This window comes from Schistosoma haematobium, chromosome ZW (assembly GCF_000699445.3).
Source record: "Schistosoma haematobium chromosome ZW, whole genome shotgun sequence".
NCBI lineage: Eukaryota > Metazoa > Platyhelminthes > Trematoda > Strigeidida > Schistosomatidae > Schistosoma > Schistosoma haematobium.
Genome location: NC_067195.1, coordinates 80,747,247 through 80,770,448, shown reverse-complemented (window position 1 = coordinate 80,770,448; position 23,202 = coordinate 80,747,247). Strand labels below are relative to the sequence as shown.

At 32.1% G+C, this 23,202-nt stretch overlaps 1 protein-coding gene across 1 annotated transcript in view; it reads left to right on the top strand.

The window, feature by feature from the left end:
• The window catches only part of MEC2_4 (Mechanosensory protein 2), a 75,043-nt gene extending 57,493 nt beyond the window's left edge, over nt 1-17,550 (top strand). Inside the window, exons 5-7 of the mRNA XM_051212432.1 lie at nt 4,459-4,514; nt 11,421-11,499; nt 15,785-17,550. Coding sequence (XP_051072616.1) covers nt 4,459-4,514; nt 11,421-11,499; nt 15,785-15,973 — 324 coding nt within the window. The 3' untranslated portion in view covers nt 15,974-17,550. The remainder of the gene's footprint in view (nt 1-4,458; nt 4,515-11,420; nt 11,500-15,784) is intronic.
• Nucleotides 17,551-23,202: the final 5,652 nt, after the last annotated feature.

The following is a 23,202-nucleotide window of genomic DNA, read 5'->3' as shown; positions in this document are numbered from 1 at the left end:
AATCGCTGAGATTATTTCAAATAATAATTTTCACATATAATGACTTCTCTATACTCGGCGGCGCCCAATCTCTGTCAAACTATTCGTTCTAATCTTGACGAATATTCGTATGATACATTTTATATTTCTTAGTTTTATGCCCAAAGTTAAATAAAGTTTAAATAATCAGATATGTTAATCATTGTCAATGATGATGAAAACAAACGTAAATGTAGAATAATTGACTCAATTGTTTGTACAATAGTAAAATAATGATAATAAATTGTAGGATATTAGATAACATACTGTAGATATATACGTTTTGTAATGTGTTATTGGAGATGATTGAATTGGAATTTTCATACAACGGATTAACTATGGCTAGATAACTGTGAAAAATAGAAAAGCATTAGATAGTTATACTTACAAGTGGTTTATTTCGAGAGGTAATTAACCGCAGTTCTAATGAATAACCGTGAACAGGAGAATAAATAAATACCACCAAATCCCGATGGATATTGGTCATTTAATAACACGAATTGAATAACAGCAGAAATGTAAACAATTAGACGTCAAATTAGTGTTCTGAAAGTTAATCACTCTTCAAGAGGTCTGAACGTCTTGGATTCGATTCCCACTTCAGTCGTAAATGTGTAATAGGAGAGAGTCTTAGTCTAGGATGGAACATCTATCAAGTACTTCCCGGTTCTTAGTGGTTGTTTGGAAATTTGTCTGAAAAAATTAGTTTTGTTTATTGCCTGGTCTTAAAACAATCTTCAACATGCCTTGCTTGATTCATATCTATTTTCAATTGGAACTCATAGGTAAACTATATCTACGGTACTGAAACAACTAATCTCGGCAAACATTAAAATATATTATATACGATTTTCATTAATTCAAACCAGTTTTTAGATCGTAACATAATCGATAGAGTTAGGTCATGGTTAAAGATCTAGATGAACATGATGTGAAATACTACTTAGTGATGAGTCAGTAGAAAAGTATTTTTATTTAATATACTTAGATTGTGGCTAGTAATAGAGCTCGAGACATGCGTTTTGTCCTATTTGGAACTTCTCATCGGGATTCCACTGTTAACTACAATTCATCTATTCTAAATACTTTGTAACAAAATGGCTACGTTGACGGTAATTGTCACATAAGAACCATATACTTGTAAGTACTGTATAAAGTTTGATTTTAAATATAAACAACAAGACAATAAAAACTCCTATAAATTTAATATCCAAAATCTTTTAATTATGAAATGAATGTTTGCATTAAGATATGACGGGAAAAACACGGTAAACTTTATGATCCAACTTAAGACAGACAGTGAATATACTTCACGTTTAATACATTAAAACCCATTTGGTTAAAGAAATATCGAACAATAGGATTCAGTGTGTTACTTAATGTGCTAAATACTCTGTAAATAATCCTACGCAATAAAGAAAGGAAATAATGAAAATCACACACTCCAATTTCATAAATTTCAAGTGATATGAGCCCATTGACAATTACTGTCGAACATATCGAAAACCATATGCACAGTTTATTTTGATCAATAGTACACATGAGTCAGTTAAATCATTAGTGAATATTTGGAAGCACTGGATGGCTGTCTCGTCCTCGTATAGAACTCCTCAGCGCTGTGCATCTTGTGTAATAATCAAATCCATGTCACGTGGAGACAGTTATCCACTTCAGACAATAGATGAAATGTTGCGAATAATCATGAATCTATCGAAATTGGACATTAACATCGTTGGATATAGGCTCAATGGTCTTAAGGTTAAGTGTTTGCGCACGATATCAAAGGCCATGGATTCGATTACTACAAGCGGAATCATAGATGTTCACTTCTCTGAAGAGTCATTTACTAGAACGAAACGACCATCCAGTGTTCTTAGGTTTTCAATAGTGATCTAGAATAGATTAATTCGTGAATTCAACTATTAAAATTATAATCAGATCATAAAGTTATTGAATAAATTATCCATAAAAAAGAAAGAAATTTTTCTGACATTTAAATTATAAACTATTTTAACCTTTGAAATGTCATTTGATTAAATCCCATAGAAAAGGACATTTTTTTCATTCTACAAGCTTTTATTATTCAGTTTTTGTTTGAACAATAAGAAAACAGGAAATTATTTTAGTTTTACGATAATAAAGGAAAAAAGGAAACTTTTTGTTTTAAAAAATTGAACATTTTGATTTTAACAACGAAAAAAAAAACTGTTTATGGTTTTAAGCAGTGGAATCCAGGACTCACGTTCACCCTATTTGAGACTCGTCAGCTGGATGTACTTGCATCTCAGAGTTGATGTTCACTCTGGGACTCGAACCCAGTATCATTCGCTTCGAACACTATCTCATTATCCACTTAGCTACTGAGTTCTGATAGCCACTTGATTGTGCAATGGGGTGAAGTTTAAATTCACTTGATGTTGTTTTATTTGTATTTAGGACTGCAATCGATCAGTCTCATGTTAGCATATGTGCATCCTGTGCGGATTGTCTCGATATAGCTTTAAGTCATAAGCCTTTTATTAATTTTTCTTTTAATGTAAAAAACAAACTTTTGAAAAATTTAAATATTTTAATGATTATCAATATATATAATAAAGTTTGTACTGTAAAGTTGTACTTGTAGTGTCGGTTACTATGTCAAGCCCATATAACTTATTCTAGCTTCTGGATATGCCTATTTATCCTTTCTTCCCGAGTCACGTTTTGACCTTGTTAATTATTCACTTATCAACCTTGACTTTTTATATGAGCATATGTATTTACACTTCTTATCCTATTCATCACATTGTCTGTAATATATTTTTATCTGGCTATAAATATTGATTAACGCTTGGTTAAATTGAGTTGATTTACTCGCCTTCTCCATTGCGCGTCATTTTGCTTCGCTCTCTTCTCTTCACTTCATTCCCTGATTGTCTGTTCAACCCAATGAGTGCATGAAATATATATAATTAGAATCCATTATCGCATATGACTTATTGAATTCCATTATTCACTAACACGAATCAAGTCGATAATTATATACGAGGATTGACGATATATATATATATTTCGACAGCAATCATTCATACGATCTAATTGGAAACAGACATCGGGTCACAAAAGTGGTGAGTCCTTCGACAACATCTTCTGATCTAATTGACGTCAAAAGGAAGAGCCCAACTAAATACTTTTGAAATAAATTATTATCATTATTAATGGCTTTATTCAATATTATATTTTTGGTAAAATATAGAATTCTCAACACAAAGTATTTCAACAAGTTTCTTTTTCTTATTTCTTGATCGATCATGACGATAAATATTGACTAGTCTCGAGTTAGATGTTATCAATACAGGAATCGATATTTGAATAATGTCCATTCTTTTCAATGCATATTGCCAGTCATCACGATGTTTCCGATTGTACTTTTTTGTAACTTGTACAGCGAAAGATAGTCAACTTTTCATAATTGCGCCTGAACAGATTATACGATTAGTCGATATAATGATGTGCTAAAACAAACAAGGAAACAAATAAATAACATATTTGTAAGATCCCAATTAGTTGAAAAATTAGATTTCCTGACATTTCGTGACTTAGTGTAAGTCACTTCTTCAGAGAATAAACAACCGATTATTTCTCTACTCACTGAGATATAAATATATTATTTATTCATAACAATCTACCCAATGCTTAATTTATTCGAAATTATTAAATTAAACCTTGGTAATGATACCTACAAACAGGGAAACAAATAACTTGTTGAAATATCTAAATGATAGGAACAGGTAGTTCAGATGTTCAAACAGACTGTCGTGCTTAAAATGATTCTTATATAGTCACTTGGCTTTCAAAGAATGTAACACTGTATTAAACATGGTTATTTTATGGCTAAAACACTTTTACTGTTACTATATTTTTAATAAATCTATGACATCAGTATATCAAGATGTCTGCTTTTCATCATTTTTGCCTTTTCACTTTCTATGTTGGTATGAAGTGTATCAGTTTGGCTAAGAAAGTGTTATGTTCTTTGAGTTTGATAGTTTGGTTATGAAGCATGAATTAGACCTTCTAGACAATATCATTAGTGCATATCTATCATATTATTTAGAAAGACAATTAATTGCTGCACGACTACTTTAACTAGCTCAAAAATCATACATATAAAAAATCCGCCTAGTGAACTGCGACTCATCTTTATGATCTATTGTATCAGATTAAACCTGTCAACTCAATGGTAGAAGGTTAAATACATAATATGAGGTCTGTAGGTCATAGGTTCTATCTCCGGTGAGGTAGTAGATATATATTGCTGAGGAGCTTATTACCGAGAAGAAAAATTTGTTTAGCATTTTTCGGTCCTAAATTTTTTGTAAAAATAAAGTCAACCTGTACCATACAATTTCATAAGAATGACAAGTGTTTGTTTTCTCCATTTTTTTCTCTCTCTATCAGACAATGCTTGATGATGCAACTGATCCATGGGGTGTGAAAGTAGAACGTGTTGAAGTGTAAGTAAATTCATAATATATTTGGTTGATAAAAGGAAATACATATAACTGCCTTAATTTATATTCCATAACCTATATGTTTCAAATTCCGTTTACATCTATAGTTTAAAAGAATTCCTTTGGTAATAACTGTACTCCTATTGTGCTTTTTTTGAAAACTATCGATAAATTCGAAACAATGCTAGAAATAAGAAATTACACTTAATCGTCACGTTGAATTATCCTCTTTTTAAATGAAATAAAAAAAGAATTTTCTGGAATTCTAGCGGAGAGCCATGACTACTGGATGCAGTTGTGTATGCTGACTAATGTTTATTGATTTCTAGCGGGTAAGCAATGTAGGCCAAAATGGATTTGCTCAGTGAATGTGGTTAATAAATCAAATGAATCCTGTGAATAGTGTTAGGTTTGATAATAATTAATAGTGTGGATGAATGGGGAAATTTTTTTAACAGGGGTGAATAAACTAAAATTATGCATGCTGATGAATGCCAATCATCTAAGCATTCTCTAGTAATATTCCACTGATATTGAATGGTAGTGAGGTTGTTAGCGACCAAACCACATCTAAAGCGTTGGATTTCGTCGGATCACAAAAGTCAAACTATCTTGAGCCCGATATACCGGGCTAAACACCATTCGGATCATATCTACGTAAACACATAAATTTATTTACTGACAAATACCTAACACATTGCCACAAAAATGATTCAAACCAATCGGTAACTCAAATTTGGAGCACATCGTTTTCAGTTGCACTATCTTTATGAGAATTATCTTTCAAAATCATCTACACAGTCGAATGAACTGTTTAAAAGAGTTTTTAATTAAGAATCATGTGTACTGAGACTGTATAAATTAAAAAAATTCAAACCGTAACTATGTATCAAAGTAGAATGCATAATTTCTCATTCTACTATGGTTCTACATCATTTTTTGATATTTCTTATAATTATCAATTATTTTTTATATTCCCCCCTCCCCTAAGATTTTCTTATTTTTCTTAGTCGTCAAGTGATAATTATCTCTGTCAAATTTCTTTTAAAAGGTTACATTTAGTGGTTTCAGCAACTTGTAAATTATTTGAATAAAGTCAAAACAACAGCTGAGATAGAACAGTATGAAATCATTTTATTTCATGGTTTCTAGTCACCCACTTACAACCGTATTCGTGATAAAGTATAGCATCGAGATATGATATAGTATAACTTATTAGATATTGATAAAGGAAGGAATTAGAATAACAAAGATTATCTATAATAACTATATAAATGATATTTTATACGAATATTCGTCAAGATTAGATTGAATAGTTTGATAGACATTGGGAGCCGAGTAAAGAGAAGACATTATATGTGAAAATTATATTCGATATAATCCCAGCGATTGAAATTTGAATAATTCCAACGTTTCGTCCAGCTAATTTGTCTTAACTTCTTCAGGGTTATAATCAAAATCATCAAAGAAAGATATAGCTTTTTAACAATCATAACTATACTGTGTTACACCAATCAAATTTGGATGTTGATTTTTGTAAAATAGGATAAAATGAGTCAGTTAACTACAATTCATGTGAAAAATTCAACTACATGGAAATAATTAACTGAATAACAAATTGAATGTGTGTGAGTGTGTAGGTATGTTTGTATGTGTGAGATTAATTATTGATGTTCTGTGTTGATATGATGGATAGTGGCTAGCAGTGGAATCCAGGACGCGCGTTTCGTCCTATTCGAGACTCGTCAGCTGGATGCACCTGCATCCCAGAGTTGATGTTCATTCTGGGACTCGAACCCTCAAAGCTTGTGAATTAAGGCAATATCGAGGCATACGCACAGTATGCACATATGCCAATAACAGACTGATCAGTTGCAGTCTTAAACCTCAATGGAAAGATACAAGCCAAACAATACCAAATGAATCTGTGTTGATATGTGATATATGAAGGAATGAGTAAATAAAAGTTCAAGTTCAAGGTTGATAAAATTGGTAATGAATCATCGATGTACATGTCAAACAAATACCTAAATTGTATTGCTAAAAAACTCATTGAAATCTGTCAAAAATAACGATGCATGTGAAATAAACAGGTTGAATAAAGATGGAGTTCAAATTACTTGTCATAACGAAATTTGCCAGGTAGTCGCAAGTTGAATACCATCTTTTCGTTTCAGGCTGTTCTTGTTCGCCAATATATAAGAGTGTATTTTAGGGCGAGTAACACCTTAAGATCGACGTTAGTGAAAGTTAAGGACAGGTTACCAAAGGAAGAACAACAGAATATTGTGTATGAGATCAACTGTCATGATTGTAATGCGGCCTATGTTGTAGAAACATCCAGACAATTGAATGTAAGATTGAAGGAACACAAACAATGTTTGAAAAATGTTCCCGAATCCTCGGTTGATTTGGGGAAACTTGAGAATAAGTCTGCGATAGCGTTATATGCATTAGAAACAGGGAGGGGACCAAAATACTTCAGAAAGGTTTTAACACCCATAAAGAAAGATTGACAACAGAAGCGCTGTATATAATCATCGACTTAACTCGCATTAGTGAATAACGCAATTAAATAAGTCAAACACGAGAATGCATGTTCGAATATGTATATTTTGAACACTCGTTGATCGGAACAGACAATCAGCGAAACTCAGCGAATGAAGCGAAGAAGAAAGAGTGAAGTGAAATGATGCGCAGTGGAGAAGGCATGTAAGCCAAATCGATTTAACCAAGAGTTAATCGATATTTATAGCCAAACAAAAATAAGTTACAGATTATGATGAATAGGATAAAAAGTGCACACACATATGCTCATATAAAAACAGTCCAAGTTGATAAGCGAATAATTAACAAGATTAAAACTTGACTCAAGAAGAATGAATAAATTGATCTATTTGAAAGCTAGTATAAGCTGTGTGGACTTAACATAGTAACTGACACTATATGTTCTAAATAGACATTTTGTAACTACTGTTGAACTCAATATCTTTCTATCGATCTCTCAACAAAAACGGCGTTCGACAGTTTAGCACATTTCAAATATTGTTAATCTTGAAGATGCCACAGGTATTCGGAGTTTGACAACGCTTTAACCAGTAACACCTATTATGAAGCGTACGCACCAAGTGAAAATCAAAAACAGACGCGAGGAGGTTCGAAGATATATTTGATAGGCTATCAATATATCGTGAATCAACTGATCTAATCTGGCTAGCGATTGCAAGGGATTTTGAGCATAGCGTTCCCACTTGTGATCTGGTGCGGATGCTTGACCAAGCGCCTTCAGCTAGGTGAGTCCATTAAAACTAATGTGGTCAGCATCCAATGTCGAAAATTTACAGAGCTATTTATTTTGGGGACTTATTTACCGCTACAGTCTATATAAACAACTCTACAAGTTTCCCAATAAAGTAATGACAATCAAGTTATTTTGTAATTTCATAATTTACCCTCTCCCTCTCTCAATATTCAACTAAAATAATAATGAGTCGTTTTGTTGTTGTTTTTTGTTGTTGATGAAAACTAGAAATATCGCATAATCTATTCAAAATTATCTGATAGATATAATTGAATGTTGATTTTGTTTAAACTGATAAGAGGAACAAAAAAGATTTTATAGCGCCAATTAACTCATGTTGGAGCAACAACAACAACAACAACAAAGAAACTTCTTTTTGAAATAAGATCTATTAAATAATAAACAACATAATTCTAGAATGTTTTTTGGAATGTCTAAGATAATTTTCTTTCTTAATTGTTATTAGGTCTATGAAAAATTAGATTGAATTTTTGTTAGTTTTAGTTTATTCAGTAAAACTTTGCGAAAGATTTTATGTGTACTTTAAATAAGTATCTTTCTGATATATATAGCCCCCAAATGCCCTGGTATGGCCGAGAGTGAGGAGAGTCAACTCTCCCTCACGAAATGCTCTCATATGACCACGTGCATACAACCACTTCCAGGGAAGTTCTACTCACTGCCTTATCGCGCCAGGGGTGTTGTTTGTGAAATTGAGAGGACGAAAAGCGAACTCTGATTCCAAACCAATAGTGTACATGGGCTGCAGTATCCTGAGGGGACAAATGGCGTATGAATTCATTATTGGTCACCGGCTAACATGGGACTGCATTTCCTGACGTTGCTGCATTCACTACCTTGTGGATGAGACCTTCAGATCAAAGGCTCCGGGTGTGGCCTCCTAAAAAAACCACCGTCTTCGGTTTGGGCATTGGGGCAGTATCCCAGCCTTCACATAAATCGAATGATATATGTGGTTCATATGTGTTTGGTGCCTCCTTGTACCGATGCTTATGTGTTTAAATAAATAAATGAAATGATATATATATATATATATATATATATATATATATATATATAGTTTTTATATTGAAATTCAGAATCTTTGATTTCTTTGTAATGAACTAGTTCTCTCATGAGTCTTGTTATTGAAACCTCGAATCCAACAACACTTAATGAAAATAACATGACTGGTGATATGGGTTTGTTTATGAATACAATCAGTTGTATATTGATTTTATTTACACTTAATGACTAAATAACATTTTCAGTATAGGGTTGTGAAGATTAATAAGTTTTTGATTGAGATGATGAACCGATTGGTGTAAGACAACCATTGAAAACCTGGAAACACTAGACGGCCGTTTTGTACTACTATGGGACTCCTCAGCAGCGCGCATAAATGATCCCACTCGCGGGATTCAATCCCAGCGCCTTCAATCTCGCGCGCGAACGCCTAATCACTAGACCACTGCTAAGACATCCAACAATGTTAATGCCTAACTTCAACCAATCCGCAAAATTGCGCGACCATCTTCCGTTGTACCAAGGTAGATACCTGTCTCTACCTGATATGGATTAGCTCAAATGATCACTGCTTCTCACTAGAACTCCGAGAATTCCCTCACGTAGCTAGTCACTAGTGGGCACATAGTAATTATCAGTATGGGGTTGTGGAGATTATCAAGTTTTTGATTGAGATCATAAGTTGTACTGACGTAGGTATCTGTCTCTCCTTGACATAAATTAGCTCCACTGGTCGCTCGATTTCGTGGATTGATTGGGGTTAGGCATTACCACCGTTGTATGCCTTAGCAGTGGTCTGGTGATTAAGCGTTCACGCGCGAGACAAAAGGCGCTGGGATTGAATTCCGCGAGCGAGATCGTGGATGCGCACTGCTGAGGAGTCCCACAGTAGGACGAAATGGCCTTCCAGTGTTTCCAGATTTTCAATGATGGTCTAACACCAAACGGTTCATGATCTTAATTAACATTTATCATGTCATCTTTCATTCCTGACAATAAGTTTGACTTTTCGGATTCAGTTGAAAGCGTTGAAATTGGTGCACATCACATCCCACTTGTAAATACAAGCCACATCAGTATACGACTGAAAGGTTTTTATATTAATATAGACTTAATGTTTAGTTGCAAATGGTAATAATGGAAAATAACAACTCAACAAGTTGATGATCTTTGTGGCATTGTGTAGGGATCGAAGTTAAAGAGACTGGTTTAAGGTTAGAGTTTCGAATGGTACTAAAAGGTAAGTACATTTAGCCAAGTTCATATAGAACAAAATGTATGTCCAAAATGTTACTTCTAGATTCCATACGAAAATACAATTCTTTTGTAAATACTTATTCATCGATTTGTACAGTTTGTATTCCTAATTCTTTTTTCCATTTATTCTAAATCAATCTCTTCTAATTTATGTAGATCTTTTGATATAAACTGTGAACCATTTAAAAGATAAGCTTTCTCGATAGCGATTTCACTTTAGAGTAAAACTCTTCAACAGTGTATTCATACAATCCCAATGAAAGAAATAGACCAGCTCTTAAAATAAATATAAAACAGCACTGTAGTTACTCAACAAAAATCCCTTCACTTCCGACTTAATAAACCACTGATTAATTCCACTTCTTACAAGAAAATCAAGAAATTACATTTCTAATCCATTTCAACTGTTAAAATGTGGATGAATATGATTCTTCTTTTGTAACAGTTTATTCTGACAATTGAAGTTTTAGGGGGTTATTTTTTTAAAGACATAACTGTATATGTAAGAATAATTCATCATAATAAATATCTCTTATTTAACATTAGATAAAATTAGTTATTATTATATATATTCACAATGACGTATCTTTTTGAATTCACTTGGGAGCATCAGTTCCGTTAAGATTACAGGTACACCTTGCTGACGAGTGTCAAGTAGCACGAAACCCGGGTCCAGGGTTTCTTGTTGACTACCTCCAACCACCATCTTATCTCGACATAGTACATGCAATTTCGAGTCACCTAGACTAGTGGCCACATTGGAACTTGCTTGATAGCATTCGATCTGCACTAAGAAGGACTTGACACATATGACATTGATCACCACCTAGTGACTAATCAAATGTGATGTATTAGAATTTTACATAGAGGTAAGAAATAGTATGGGACAATTGACATAAGTGAATGTAAAGAATTGGAATGGCAAGAGTTATCAATAATAACTACATATATATGTGTGCAAGAACATGTCCGAGGTTATTTGGTGTTACAATCATGGAAACATTAAGGATGTGTGATGTATTAGTTGAGTAGAGTTCAGAGTCAAATAACTATTACATCTATATTTTTTCTGGCTTTATTTAAATTTCTAATATAATTCACTTTTGGTAAATAAAGAAGAAGCGAATTGAGCGAAGAAATTTCTTTTCAATTTGCTCAATTCGCTTCTTCTTTATTTACCAAATGGCAAAATGGGAATTTTCACTATAATTCACTTTTAATTGGTTCATTTTCTTTAAATGTTATTATTATTGTATAATTGTTTGATTTTTTAAATAAATAATAGTAGTATATGATGATTTTCTTTCGATTTGCTATTATTCTAGAAAAGATGTACGTTTACCTGTACAACTTCAAAGAGCTATGGCCGCTGAAGCTGAGGCTACAAGAGAAGCACGTGCTAAGGTAAAGTTTATCATAAACTAGTATCATATACACTCATTTCATATTATAGCATCCCTGTTATTATTTTATTTTTGACAGAATTTCATTTGTTTATGCTAAATGGATTACATTTTACTTTTTGTAACAAATTTCCGAATCTTCTCTTTATTCAAAAGCTTGATAAAATTGTCTATCAGTTTTGACTTGATGACAATAAAAGTGTATAAAGCTGTTAGATTAATAGTCAGTCAATCAATCATCATAACCAATCAAGGACCTGGATGAATGTTTATCAGTTGAATTTGTCATAAATGGCATCTATAGAGGGTGAGAGAAGATTCACCAGATGAGAAAAAACGCTACGAAATTAATTTAAACCGTAATGAAGATAATGAGAAATACAAATTCATTTTGCATTGTTTGTTTGAATCTTCACTCCAATGCACAAGCTAGAGGCTATCAGGACTCAGTAGCTAAGTGGATAACGTGATGGCGTCTGAAGCGAACGGTACTGATTTTCGGTCCCGGAGTAAACATCAGCTCTGTGATGCAGGTGCATTCAGCCGATGAGTCCCAACTTGGAGGAAACTCACGTCCTGGATTAGGATGCTGGCCACCATCCATCTTTGCTTATAATAAGAAATGTAATTTTGTAATAAATATATGAAAACAAAAAATGAATATTAAAGTATTTTATCACATAATTCATTATGTAGACTAAAGGTAAAGAGAACAACACAAAAAAACTAAATTCAATCTATGTAGAAACCGAATTTGTGAACAATTTCATCGGATTTCTTAAATAGTGCTTTCTGGTTTCAGTAGTAGCCTCCTAACTACAGAAAGCATATATTTAGTTTATATAAATTCCAAACAATCGGTTATATAATTATATTGTGGATTATTTCTGTTCATTTCAATAGGCTTATGTCACTCTAAATCTGATCGAATGTAGCATTTGTTTTCCTATTAGCAGTTTGCTGGATAAAGGGCATGAATTTCTCTGAAAATACCAATTCTTTGGAGATCATAGACATGTCTATGAGGGTCAAGTAACAGGAAGTTCAGATTGAAAGTTTAACATGTAATCAAACACATATTCATAATATCCCCTTAGAACTAAAACAATGTTTCCGTTGGGTCTTTTTTATTTTTTGGGGGACTGGGTGCAGAAAATTGTTTAGAATGAGGGATAACATTGTCACCAACTGCATGAATTACAGTTGATTAGTAATCAAGATATTTTACACAGTAATGCACAATATATTCTTAATCATATTGCGATTCCGTTTGTATTTAAAATCATTAGTGAAACAAATTCCCACAAAAATATTGAGATTATAATGCATTATATGTAGCCGTTGCGTTTAACCTGAAGGTACTTTAAGTAGTAAGGGAGCTTTCATAATTGCATGCTTGAGGAAAGCTGGAAAAAAGATGTACAAGAGAAAAAAATGAGTCAACCACTCAGTAGTATGTGCACAAAATTCGCTTACTTTTGCTAAGCAAAGTAATCAACAAAAAGTCGCTCTAACACAAGGGTAACATTATGACTACCTTATAATAAAAACTAGCAACTGATGGATCAAGACTTTTAACCCATCACAGGTAGAAATTGTGAAATTATCTGAAATACATTTGGTCAAAAGACTCAATGCAGTTGAATAAATCAAATAAAGATGACTAGTTCTGTTTCAAAGACCATAAATTATTGAATGACTAATTAATCTACATATTCCATTTCAATATGTATTTGAGGCTCCGTTGATTTTGTTCAGTGTCCTATAATTAATCCCTTTCATAATGATGACTACTACTACTAGTACTACTACTATTTATCGTGATCATTATTATAACGTAAGGAAAAGCAATTTTAATTCTGATTGATGGACTAAGTATTACAACTATGTGTATGTTTAGCTTGTAGACGATAAACGGTGTATTTACACTTGCCACATAATAATCAGTTAATGATGATGTATAGTCTGAATAAATGCATTTTAGAATGTACCTAAATAATAATTACATTAATGAACAGAGTCCAGTTATTTAATTATAAAATAGATATTTGACTTGTGTTTAGCCAACTTTCTTCCTGATTGTTACTTTTCAATCATAATTAATAAATTGAAATGATTGATGAATTGGATGTTTTGGTTGTATATTGAATTGAACTGGAATAATGTACAAGATGGACACATCTTTCCTCGTACACCAATTATATATATATAAACAGTAATCCTAGTAATTAAAACTAAGTGGTCTTATGCTACCAATCATTACTACTGATATAACCATATTTGCATTATGATTCATAAGTATAAGAATTTACTATGAAATGATCCTATGTATATGTCCGTATATAACTAAGGTACTATTTAGAACTGACTTACGAGAAATTATCATCACTGTACATTCAAAGAATCTCTTACATGGACACCCATTCTAAAATTTTCCAGTTGAAATTATGAATTTGAATTCTAATCAGAAAGGAGTGCTTTGTGGATATTATTGTAACTTTAGTAGATGAATTCATGAGCCAATTGAAGATAGACCACCATGGAAAACCTAGAAGCACTGGACGGCCGTTTCGTCCTAGTACGGGATTCCTCAGTGGTGCGCACCCACGATCCCGCCTCGCTGGGATTCGAACCTAAGGTATATCAGTTTGGCGCGTGGGCTCTTAAACTCTTGACCACTGAGCCAGCATCCAACGGTGTTAGTGTCTAAATTTCACCGGTCCACGAAGTTGCGCCACCGTCTACCATTGTCATCAGTGAGTTACTATCTCACAACTGACCTGGTTGAACTCCACTGATCACATCTGAGGAGTCCTATACTAGAACGAAACGGCCGTCTAGTGCTTCTAGGTTTTCCATGTTGGTCTATCTTCAATTGACTCATGAATTCGTCCACTAATATTTGAATTCTGTTCGGCAGGAACTAATGGGAATCTTGAGGGAACTGATGTATCTAATCTGATTAAAGCATATGTGAATCAACTCCCCAATCAAGAATTTTATCATTGAACTATTCATACCACAAATAATATCCTTTAAAAGTGACACATACTTTTTTATTAATTGTGATGTAGTTTTACGCCAAACGCGACAATCTTCAGTCCTAAAGAATCATTTTTCATTCTAAACAATATGTACTTTATAAAAAGCTATACGTTGTAAGTTAAACTTAACATTATGTGAAACAGATAGTAAGTTAATGATTCCATGTATTAAAAGTACATCAAAATGCTTTCAGAAAGCTGGGGAAAAAAAACAAATATTTGAATAAACAAACGACAAATCCATCATTTGAACTCTTATTTACTGGACCATTTATAATATAACAAGTAAACAAATAAACAAAGTTATGACTGTTTCTTTGTTTTTATTATTTACACCATAATTGAAGAATGTCATCTACGACTATTTTAAGTAATTCAGTTGTTCAGAATACTTCTTCTTTCTGAATATCTTTTCCACTTAACAATTAAAACTATATATACATATATATTACTTTTATGGTTTAAATATTTTTTAGTAAAGTTGTTTTCTATAGGATGGTGTTGCTAACCCCATGTCCAACACTCCTCCTTTATCCGGACTTGGAACCGGCATTAAATTTATCAGAGCTACAAGCGGAGATATATATATTAAATATTAGTAATTTCAAAGAAAATTTCAGAAATGACCTCATTAACTCTAACGGAATCTTCGCTACATCATGATACATATATTCATCCTTAATCACCCTCTTATGTATAAGTATGTCAGTATATGTAATGACTCTGCCTTTCAAATATTTTATGTTGTTAGCAGCTGATGAGAACCTAACGAAATAAAATGAATTGATCATATTCTGCGCCAATCTTTGTTCTTGCTCTCTTCAAGATAATAAAGGGAACTATGTGGGTGAAGTTATATAGTAGTTTATACTACTTGATCATAAGTATCTCAGTAGTATGGTTGAATTGATTCCCGCGGGGCAGGATCGTGGATGCGTATTGCTGAGGAGTTTGGTACTAGGACGAAACGGCCATCCAGGTTTTCCATGATGGTCTAGTTCCAAATGACTCATGAACTCAACTTATAAATTAACAATGATCTCAAAATTTTTTACAGTTTATTTAAGAATCACGAAGGTTTATCTCTATACACAATACCCTTTAACATTACTATATCAATAATTATTCAAAAAAATGATGTTTGTCTATTTTTTGACAAAAAAAACCAAACTATCATCAGTCATATAATAATTTATTCTCTTCCCTTTTTTTTCTCCTTTATATTTTCATTTCTTTTTCAAGGTGATTGCTGCAGAAGGTGAAGAAAAATCATCTGTTGCATTAAAACAAGCTGCTGATGTAATTAAAACATCACCATTTGCATTACAATTACGTTATTTACAAACATTAAGTGCCATTTCAGCTGAAAAAAATTCTACAATTATATTTCCACTTCCAATTGATATGTTAGTTAATTTATTTCATCGATAAAATTACATCATCAAATCAAATCAATAAATCGATAAATCAATAAAATAAACATTTATATACATGATCATATAAATAATTTTCTTGTATTCAAATTTAAATTTAAATTTTTAGAAAAAAAAAGAAAAAAAAGGTGAACAGTTTATTCTGTGAAATTCTGTAAACAATCAATTGAATAAATAATTATTTCGATTTTTTTTGTCGAAAAAAACATATATAATTACGCGCAATATATGAATATATGAATACAATATACTATAATACAATGTATTTAATCTTGAATAATAGATCTCCTTATTTGTTTATTTATTTAAATGAAAAATACACCATTCATTATTGTTTATTGTTTTATACATTCTCTATTATATAATATTGATAATCAATTTTGTGTAACTGTTCATAAAAAGTTTTCTTTTTGAAAAAAAATATTACGATATAATAATATACCTTTTGGGTGTTTGCAAATTGTTCCGTTATTTTCTTCTTTCATTTTATCTTTGATTTTCTTCTTTTCTCATATATATATATATATATATATATATATATATGTATGTGCGTGTGTATCTCTGTGTATATGTGTGTGCATGTGTGTGTACTGTACTCCTCACAGAATTATTGATTTCTTTTTCTCTTCACAACGGATGAATTAAAAGGGGAGGGGTGAAAATCAATTAAAACCAAGTATAGGTAATTCTTTTTCTCCTATTTTCCTTCTTCTTCTTCATAAGTTAGGTAATTGCGCAAACATTAAACATGATAAAAATCACTTATCTTGTTGTTTCATTCTTATAAATAGAAACCAAACTACTCATTTGTTTATTTATTTATTTATTTTTTTGAATAATGGAATGAAATTACATTATTCAATGTCAATTTTTGTTGACTTCTAAAATTGATAATGATTTCATTAAGTTTGTTTTAGTGTAGTGAATTGATCAATTGGCGCTTGTTCAAGTACTTGATGATAATGATGATAATGATAGTAGTAATAATACTTTTATTACTATTATTGTTAATCAGTATTATTATTACTATGGTTATTAACTTTGTGAAAATAAAATACTTTATCATTTATTCTCTTTTTAAATAGTACAACATATAAACAAGAATAGTTAGATATACAATAAAAACAAATAGTTAAACTTATTGATGTTTATCTACATTGAGTTTCTATTGAATTTGTTTAAAGTCCTGACTTCCTTTTTCACCTTCCATTTTGAATTCGTTTTCGGTTTCTTTCTCTTTTTTTTTCTTTCTTGAAATTTATTTTTAATGAATATGTTCAATAGGGACATTAACATGAAAATAATCGATAAATTATGTTTATTCATTTCATCTTAAATAATCTATTTCTATAAGCATTTTGAATAGACATTTATGTTTCTGTGTACAACTGTACAACTGGCGTTCTTTCTCCCTTTCTTAATGTATTTGAACGTATTATTATTACATTTAAGTATACATGTTATAATTCGTTTGTTTTGTTTTATTTTTCTTCTTTATATGGAATGTAAACAAACTATAATGTTTCGAGTGATAAATGAAAGAACGAAATAAATAAACAAATAAAGAGTTTCTTTCTTTTATTATTGTTCTCATTATTCATTCTTTATTAATATCCAATAAATGGATAGATATATATATATATAGAAAAATATACTTCATTTCATATGGTTACACTTTCTGTTAATACAATATAACAGGAAATTAACATTACTTATTACATACACATAGTTCCCTTTATCATTTTGAAAAGAGTAAGAACAAAGATTCTAGCAGAATAGCATGAATTCATTTTTATCTCGTAGGTTCTCGTCAGCTGCTTACAACCTGTGATATTTAAAAATCATAATTACATAATGGATTTAAATTACTTATATGAAAGGGTTTGGTTGGAATTTATATTGAAGACATATTCGTATAGTATAGCAAGGGTGTAAATAAATTCCTATCAATGTTTACTTGTTTCTAGCCGTTTGAACTGTTGTCACAATGTTCTCTTACATAAGGTATATATTTAGAATATTCAGTCTATTAAATTTATTTACACCCTTGCTATACTATACGAATATGTCTTCAATATTACTTACTTACGTCTGTTACTCCTAATGGAGCACAGACCACTGACCAGCATTCTCCAACCCACTCTGTCCTAGGCCTTCCTAGGAAATTAATATAATGTGAAAAAAATAAAGTTAAAAATAATAACTGTTGGCTGTGATACAATTACCTAACAATATTATTAGAAGACGATTTAGTGATATCATGAGCTTATTGAAGTTGGAAATGTAGATCATTTAATGTCAACTAAGTGTCTCGTGGGATAAACACTTGTTGTGAGAAATGATGATCTTGTGTTCGATCTGTTTTGTTTGTGCACTACTGAGTAACTCCATTCTAGAGCTTAGCAACTATCTAATGAACTAAGGTCAATCTCTGACGTTAATTTCAAAATTCAACAAACTTCAACCCCCTTTTCCACTCTATATAGTACCAAATAGTACAAACAAAAGAGTTAAGTACATTTGAAGGAACTGTATTGTTGTTGTAATTAAACAAGAAAAAAGTCTTCGCATTTTAGGGTTTAGTATATTGTTCATTACAAAAACTGAAACTTCCGTGTTGCACACTTTAAGATTTCATTAATAATGACTAAACGTAATGAAGAAATAATTTTTAAAATCTTAAGTTTAGCTATATATTGCGTTTTGCCCATTTAGTTTCCAGGTGGTGACACTAGATCTGTAATATAAAATTTTTTCTATAAACTTCGGTTTGACGACCCGAATGTTATAACAAATACCCCGTAAGTAATAACCAATATTAATAATATAGTTCATTAACCAATATTCAGTAAAATGAATTCGATGATAATAATCATTAAATTGAGTGAAGGATTAGTTAGTAGCGAAGTTATAGCTACTCGGATTATATATACAATATATAATAAAGATATTAGTATTACTTTTAAATAAAAATACCAACTACATCAGGCAGTGGGATCTAGGAAACTCGTCTAGTTCAATTCCAGATTCGTTGGCTCAACGTTGCCACAACCAAGTATCAATTTCCAAGTGGGACTCGAGCTTAATATCTTTAATTCAAACCTCCAGACACTATCTACTGAGTCTTACTCAGTCCTAGATTTAATCGATACATATTTAATGGTCCGGGATCTGACCCTAATTAGATCGTATGAATGATTACTGTCGAAGTATAAATATCGTCAATCCTCGTATAAAATTATCGACTTAACTCGCATTAGAGAATAACGGAATTAAATAAGTCAAATAGGAGAATGTATGTTCGAATATGTATATTTTGAACACTCGTTGATCGGAACAGACAATCAAAGAAACGCAGCGAATGAAGTGAAGAAGAGAGAGTGAAGTGAAATGATGTGCAGTGAAGAAGGCATGTAAGCCACCTCGATTTAACCAAGAGTTAATCGATATTTATAGTCACACAAAAATAAGTTACAGACATTTGATGAGTAAGATAGAAATGAATACATAATGCTGACATAAAAACAGTCAAGGTCGATAAATGAATGATTAACAAGATCAAAATGTAACTCAATAAAAATGGATAAATTAACCTGTCTAGAAGCTAGTAAAAGTTATATGAGCTTAACATAGTAGCCTGTAATGTCAGTTGCCATGTGGAGCCCATATATCTTATTCTAGCTATCGGAGAGGCCAATCTAATCATTTTTATTGAGTCATATTTCGGCCTTAATCATTCACTTATCAATCTTGACTGTTTTTATATGATCACATATATGTGTGGCCTTCTTATCCTATTCATCACATGTCTGTAGTCTATTTTTATGTGAATATAAATATTGAATAACTCTTGATGCGATCGAATTGGCTTACCCGCTATCTCCACTGCGCGTCGTATCGCTTCGCTTTGTTCCATTCGCTTCTCCGATATTTTGTCTGGATCAAAGATTGTATGAAATATACGTAATCGAGATTCATTCTCGTTATTTGACTTATTTAATTCCGTTATTGACTAATGCGTTTTAAGTCGATGATTATATACGAGGATAGGCGACATATATATTTCAATAACAATCATTCAGACGACCAAATTGGAGTCAGATCTTAAGCCACTGAAGTGGAGATCCCGTCAACAACATCGTGCGATCTGAATGATGACAAAATAAAGGGCCCCACTAAAGTGGAGAGCCCGTCGACAACGTCGTGCAGCCAATTTGATGTCAAAGGATTGGGTCACACTAAAAACCGACACTACACATATACTTCTGACATCTCTAACTACTCAGTCCATTAAATTTAAACTTAGAACCCTTTCTTATGATTCTATTAGTATTTGTACAACAATAATTCAGTTATTTCACTCGGTTTTGTTTTACTTGAATCTTCCCTTTGATGTTTAGTGCTGAAATTGATCAGTCTCTTATTGGCATATGTGCATACTGTGAGTATTACCTCGATATTGCCTTAATTTGCAAGCATTCTAAGCAAAGATGGGTGGTGGCTAGCAGTGGAATCCAGAACGCGCGTTTCCTCCTGTTTGAGGCTCGTCAGCCGGATGTACCCGCACTTCAGAGTTTGTTTTCATTCTGGGACTCCAGCCCAGTGCCTTTCGCTTCAAACGCCACCACGTTATCCACTTAACTACTGAGTCTTGATAGCCACTTGTTTGTGCGACGGGGTGAGCGGTGCTGGGTTCGAGCCACAGAGTGAACGCCGGCTCTGAGGTGCAGGTACATCCAGTTGACGAGTCTCAAATAGGACGAAACGCACGTCTGGATTCCACTGCTAGCCACTATCCATCTTTGCTTAATAATCCAGTCCTATCCACCTAACTATCATCAATCGTTACAATTTTGAAAACTTTACAATTCTATTACAGAAAAGAAAAAGATGTTTACTGATTTAACCAGCTGTGTTTATTCAGTAGATTATTGTCTGTTTTAATATTTTTATTAAAGAAACTAACAACTTAATTCATTTATTTCTTTAAATATACATGGATAATTTAAAGTGATTTTTAAGTAACAAAAGTGATTATGTTATTAATGATCTAAATAAAACTTTTCTATGTAAATAGAAACATTCGCAAGAGAAGATGAATATTGAACATTTAACAAAATATTTTGACCAACTGTTCTAATATCTATTTAAGTCGATATATATTTTCTAATACTTTCAATATCATGTTTTTGTATATATATATATGTGTGTGTATGTGTTCATACATTTGTGTTATGTAACCTTCAAATTCACTGATCAACACAAATCAAATTATGTACTTAGTTACGCCTGTTACTCTTCAAGGAAGAGCATAGATTGCCCACTAGGATTCATCAAACAACTTTGTCCTGAACTGTTCTTCCAAGTTGTTCCTAAGTGTTATTCATTCTTTTGATATTCGGTTTAGTTCCTGGTACAATATGTTTTTTCGATCTTCCTCTTTTCTCTTTGCCTTCAAGTTTTCAATTTAAGATTTAGCATGTGGTACAGTTTGATGGTTTTCGCAATGTATTTGTCATACACCTCTAATGTCTTTCCCTAATTTCCTCTTCATCTGGAGGCTTATTTGTTACCTGCCACAGTAGGTTGTTACTGATGGTGTCTGACTAACGGATCTCGAGCATCTTACGTAGACAGCTGTTTATAAAAACCTATACCTTTTTGATGATTATTGTAGCCGTGCTCCAAATTTCAGTCTTGCACAAAAGAATTGAAGTTAAGTTTGTATTGAAAGTTACGACTTTGATATTGATTGAAAGTTATTTTGAGTTTCAGATATTCTTCATTTATAGGGAAGCTGAGCTTACTTCGATAATCCATGGCTCCACATCTGTATCAAATCCTTCTTGTTTATCAATGATACCGAATAGTTACATAAAAGCACCCATGTCCCTCAGAGCTTCTCTGCCATTACCAACTTAGTTAGTCCTTGCCAAATTGTATTTTTAAGATTTTTGTTTCTTATTAATCTCTAGAAGATGTGGAATCCTTCACGTAACTGGTCGTCGATGAACAGCGAGGTTCAGATGCAGACGTAAAGGCGAGGACTGGCAAAGTAAGGACCACATTCCTACAATTGAACAACATATACAACTCAAAACAACTGTCTGTCAGTCAATATCAAAGTCACAATCTTCAATACGAACATCAAGACAGTCCTACTATATGGAGCTGAAACGTAGAGAACTACTACAACCATCATCAAGAAGGTACAAGTATTTATAAATAGTTGTCTACACAAGATAATTAACATCCATTGACCGGATATCACCAGTAACAGCCTTCTCTGGGAGAGAACGAACCAACTTCCAGGTGAATAGGAAATTAGGAAAATACGATGGAAATGGATAGGACATAGATTACGCAAATCATCAAACTGCATCATATGGCAAGCCTTAACTTGGAATCGTGAAGAGGAGCGGAAAAGTGTAAGGCCAAAGAACATATTAGGTCGGGAAATAGAATCAGATATGAAAATGGTGAATAACAAATGGAAAGGATTACTCAGAACAATGTTGGGTGGAGAATGCTGTTGGGTGGCACCTATGCCCCTCCACAAAGAGTAATAGGTGTAAATAAGTAAATAATCTTATTTCTTTCATAAAAAATTTTAATCACAGAGTTTTTGTTTTCAATTGCGATTAGAATGAATTTACTAATAAAACTATATTATTTCTATTCTATCATAAATCTGATAACATTTTCATCAGTCTATAACTAGAATATTTGCAAAATGGATACACACCTTGTTGGTATCTACATTTTTTTGCCTTTAAGTATCATTCAATTCATAAAATTACATGTTCACTTGAATAAGAATATTGATAAATATTGATTAAATTAAGAGTTTTATTTACCATGGAAATTAGTTGAAAAGAATGATTTTGTTTATTGATTTTCTAAGTATTCAATATGTATATGATAATGCTGAAAAGTAAGTTAACAAGATCCTTATAGAAATAATTCAGTTGACCGTAATATGATTAATATTATGATTCAGAATACATGTTTTGTTCAATTTCAAACTGGACAATTATATACCTCTGCATTTCAGTCTTGTTTTTTTTTCAAATTAAGGGTCGAGTCAGGATGTAAACATGGTAATAAAGGTTCACTCTATGTAATACTAAATTTCAACAATATAAAAAGCCAAGCTGTTTTCAATACAAATATCTATGATTCACAGTTGTGGTATTTAAATTGGAATCATTTAATAGTAAGTAGTAT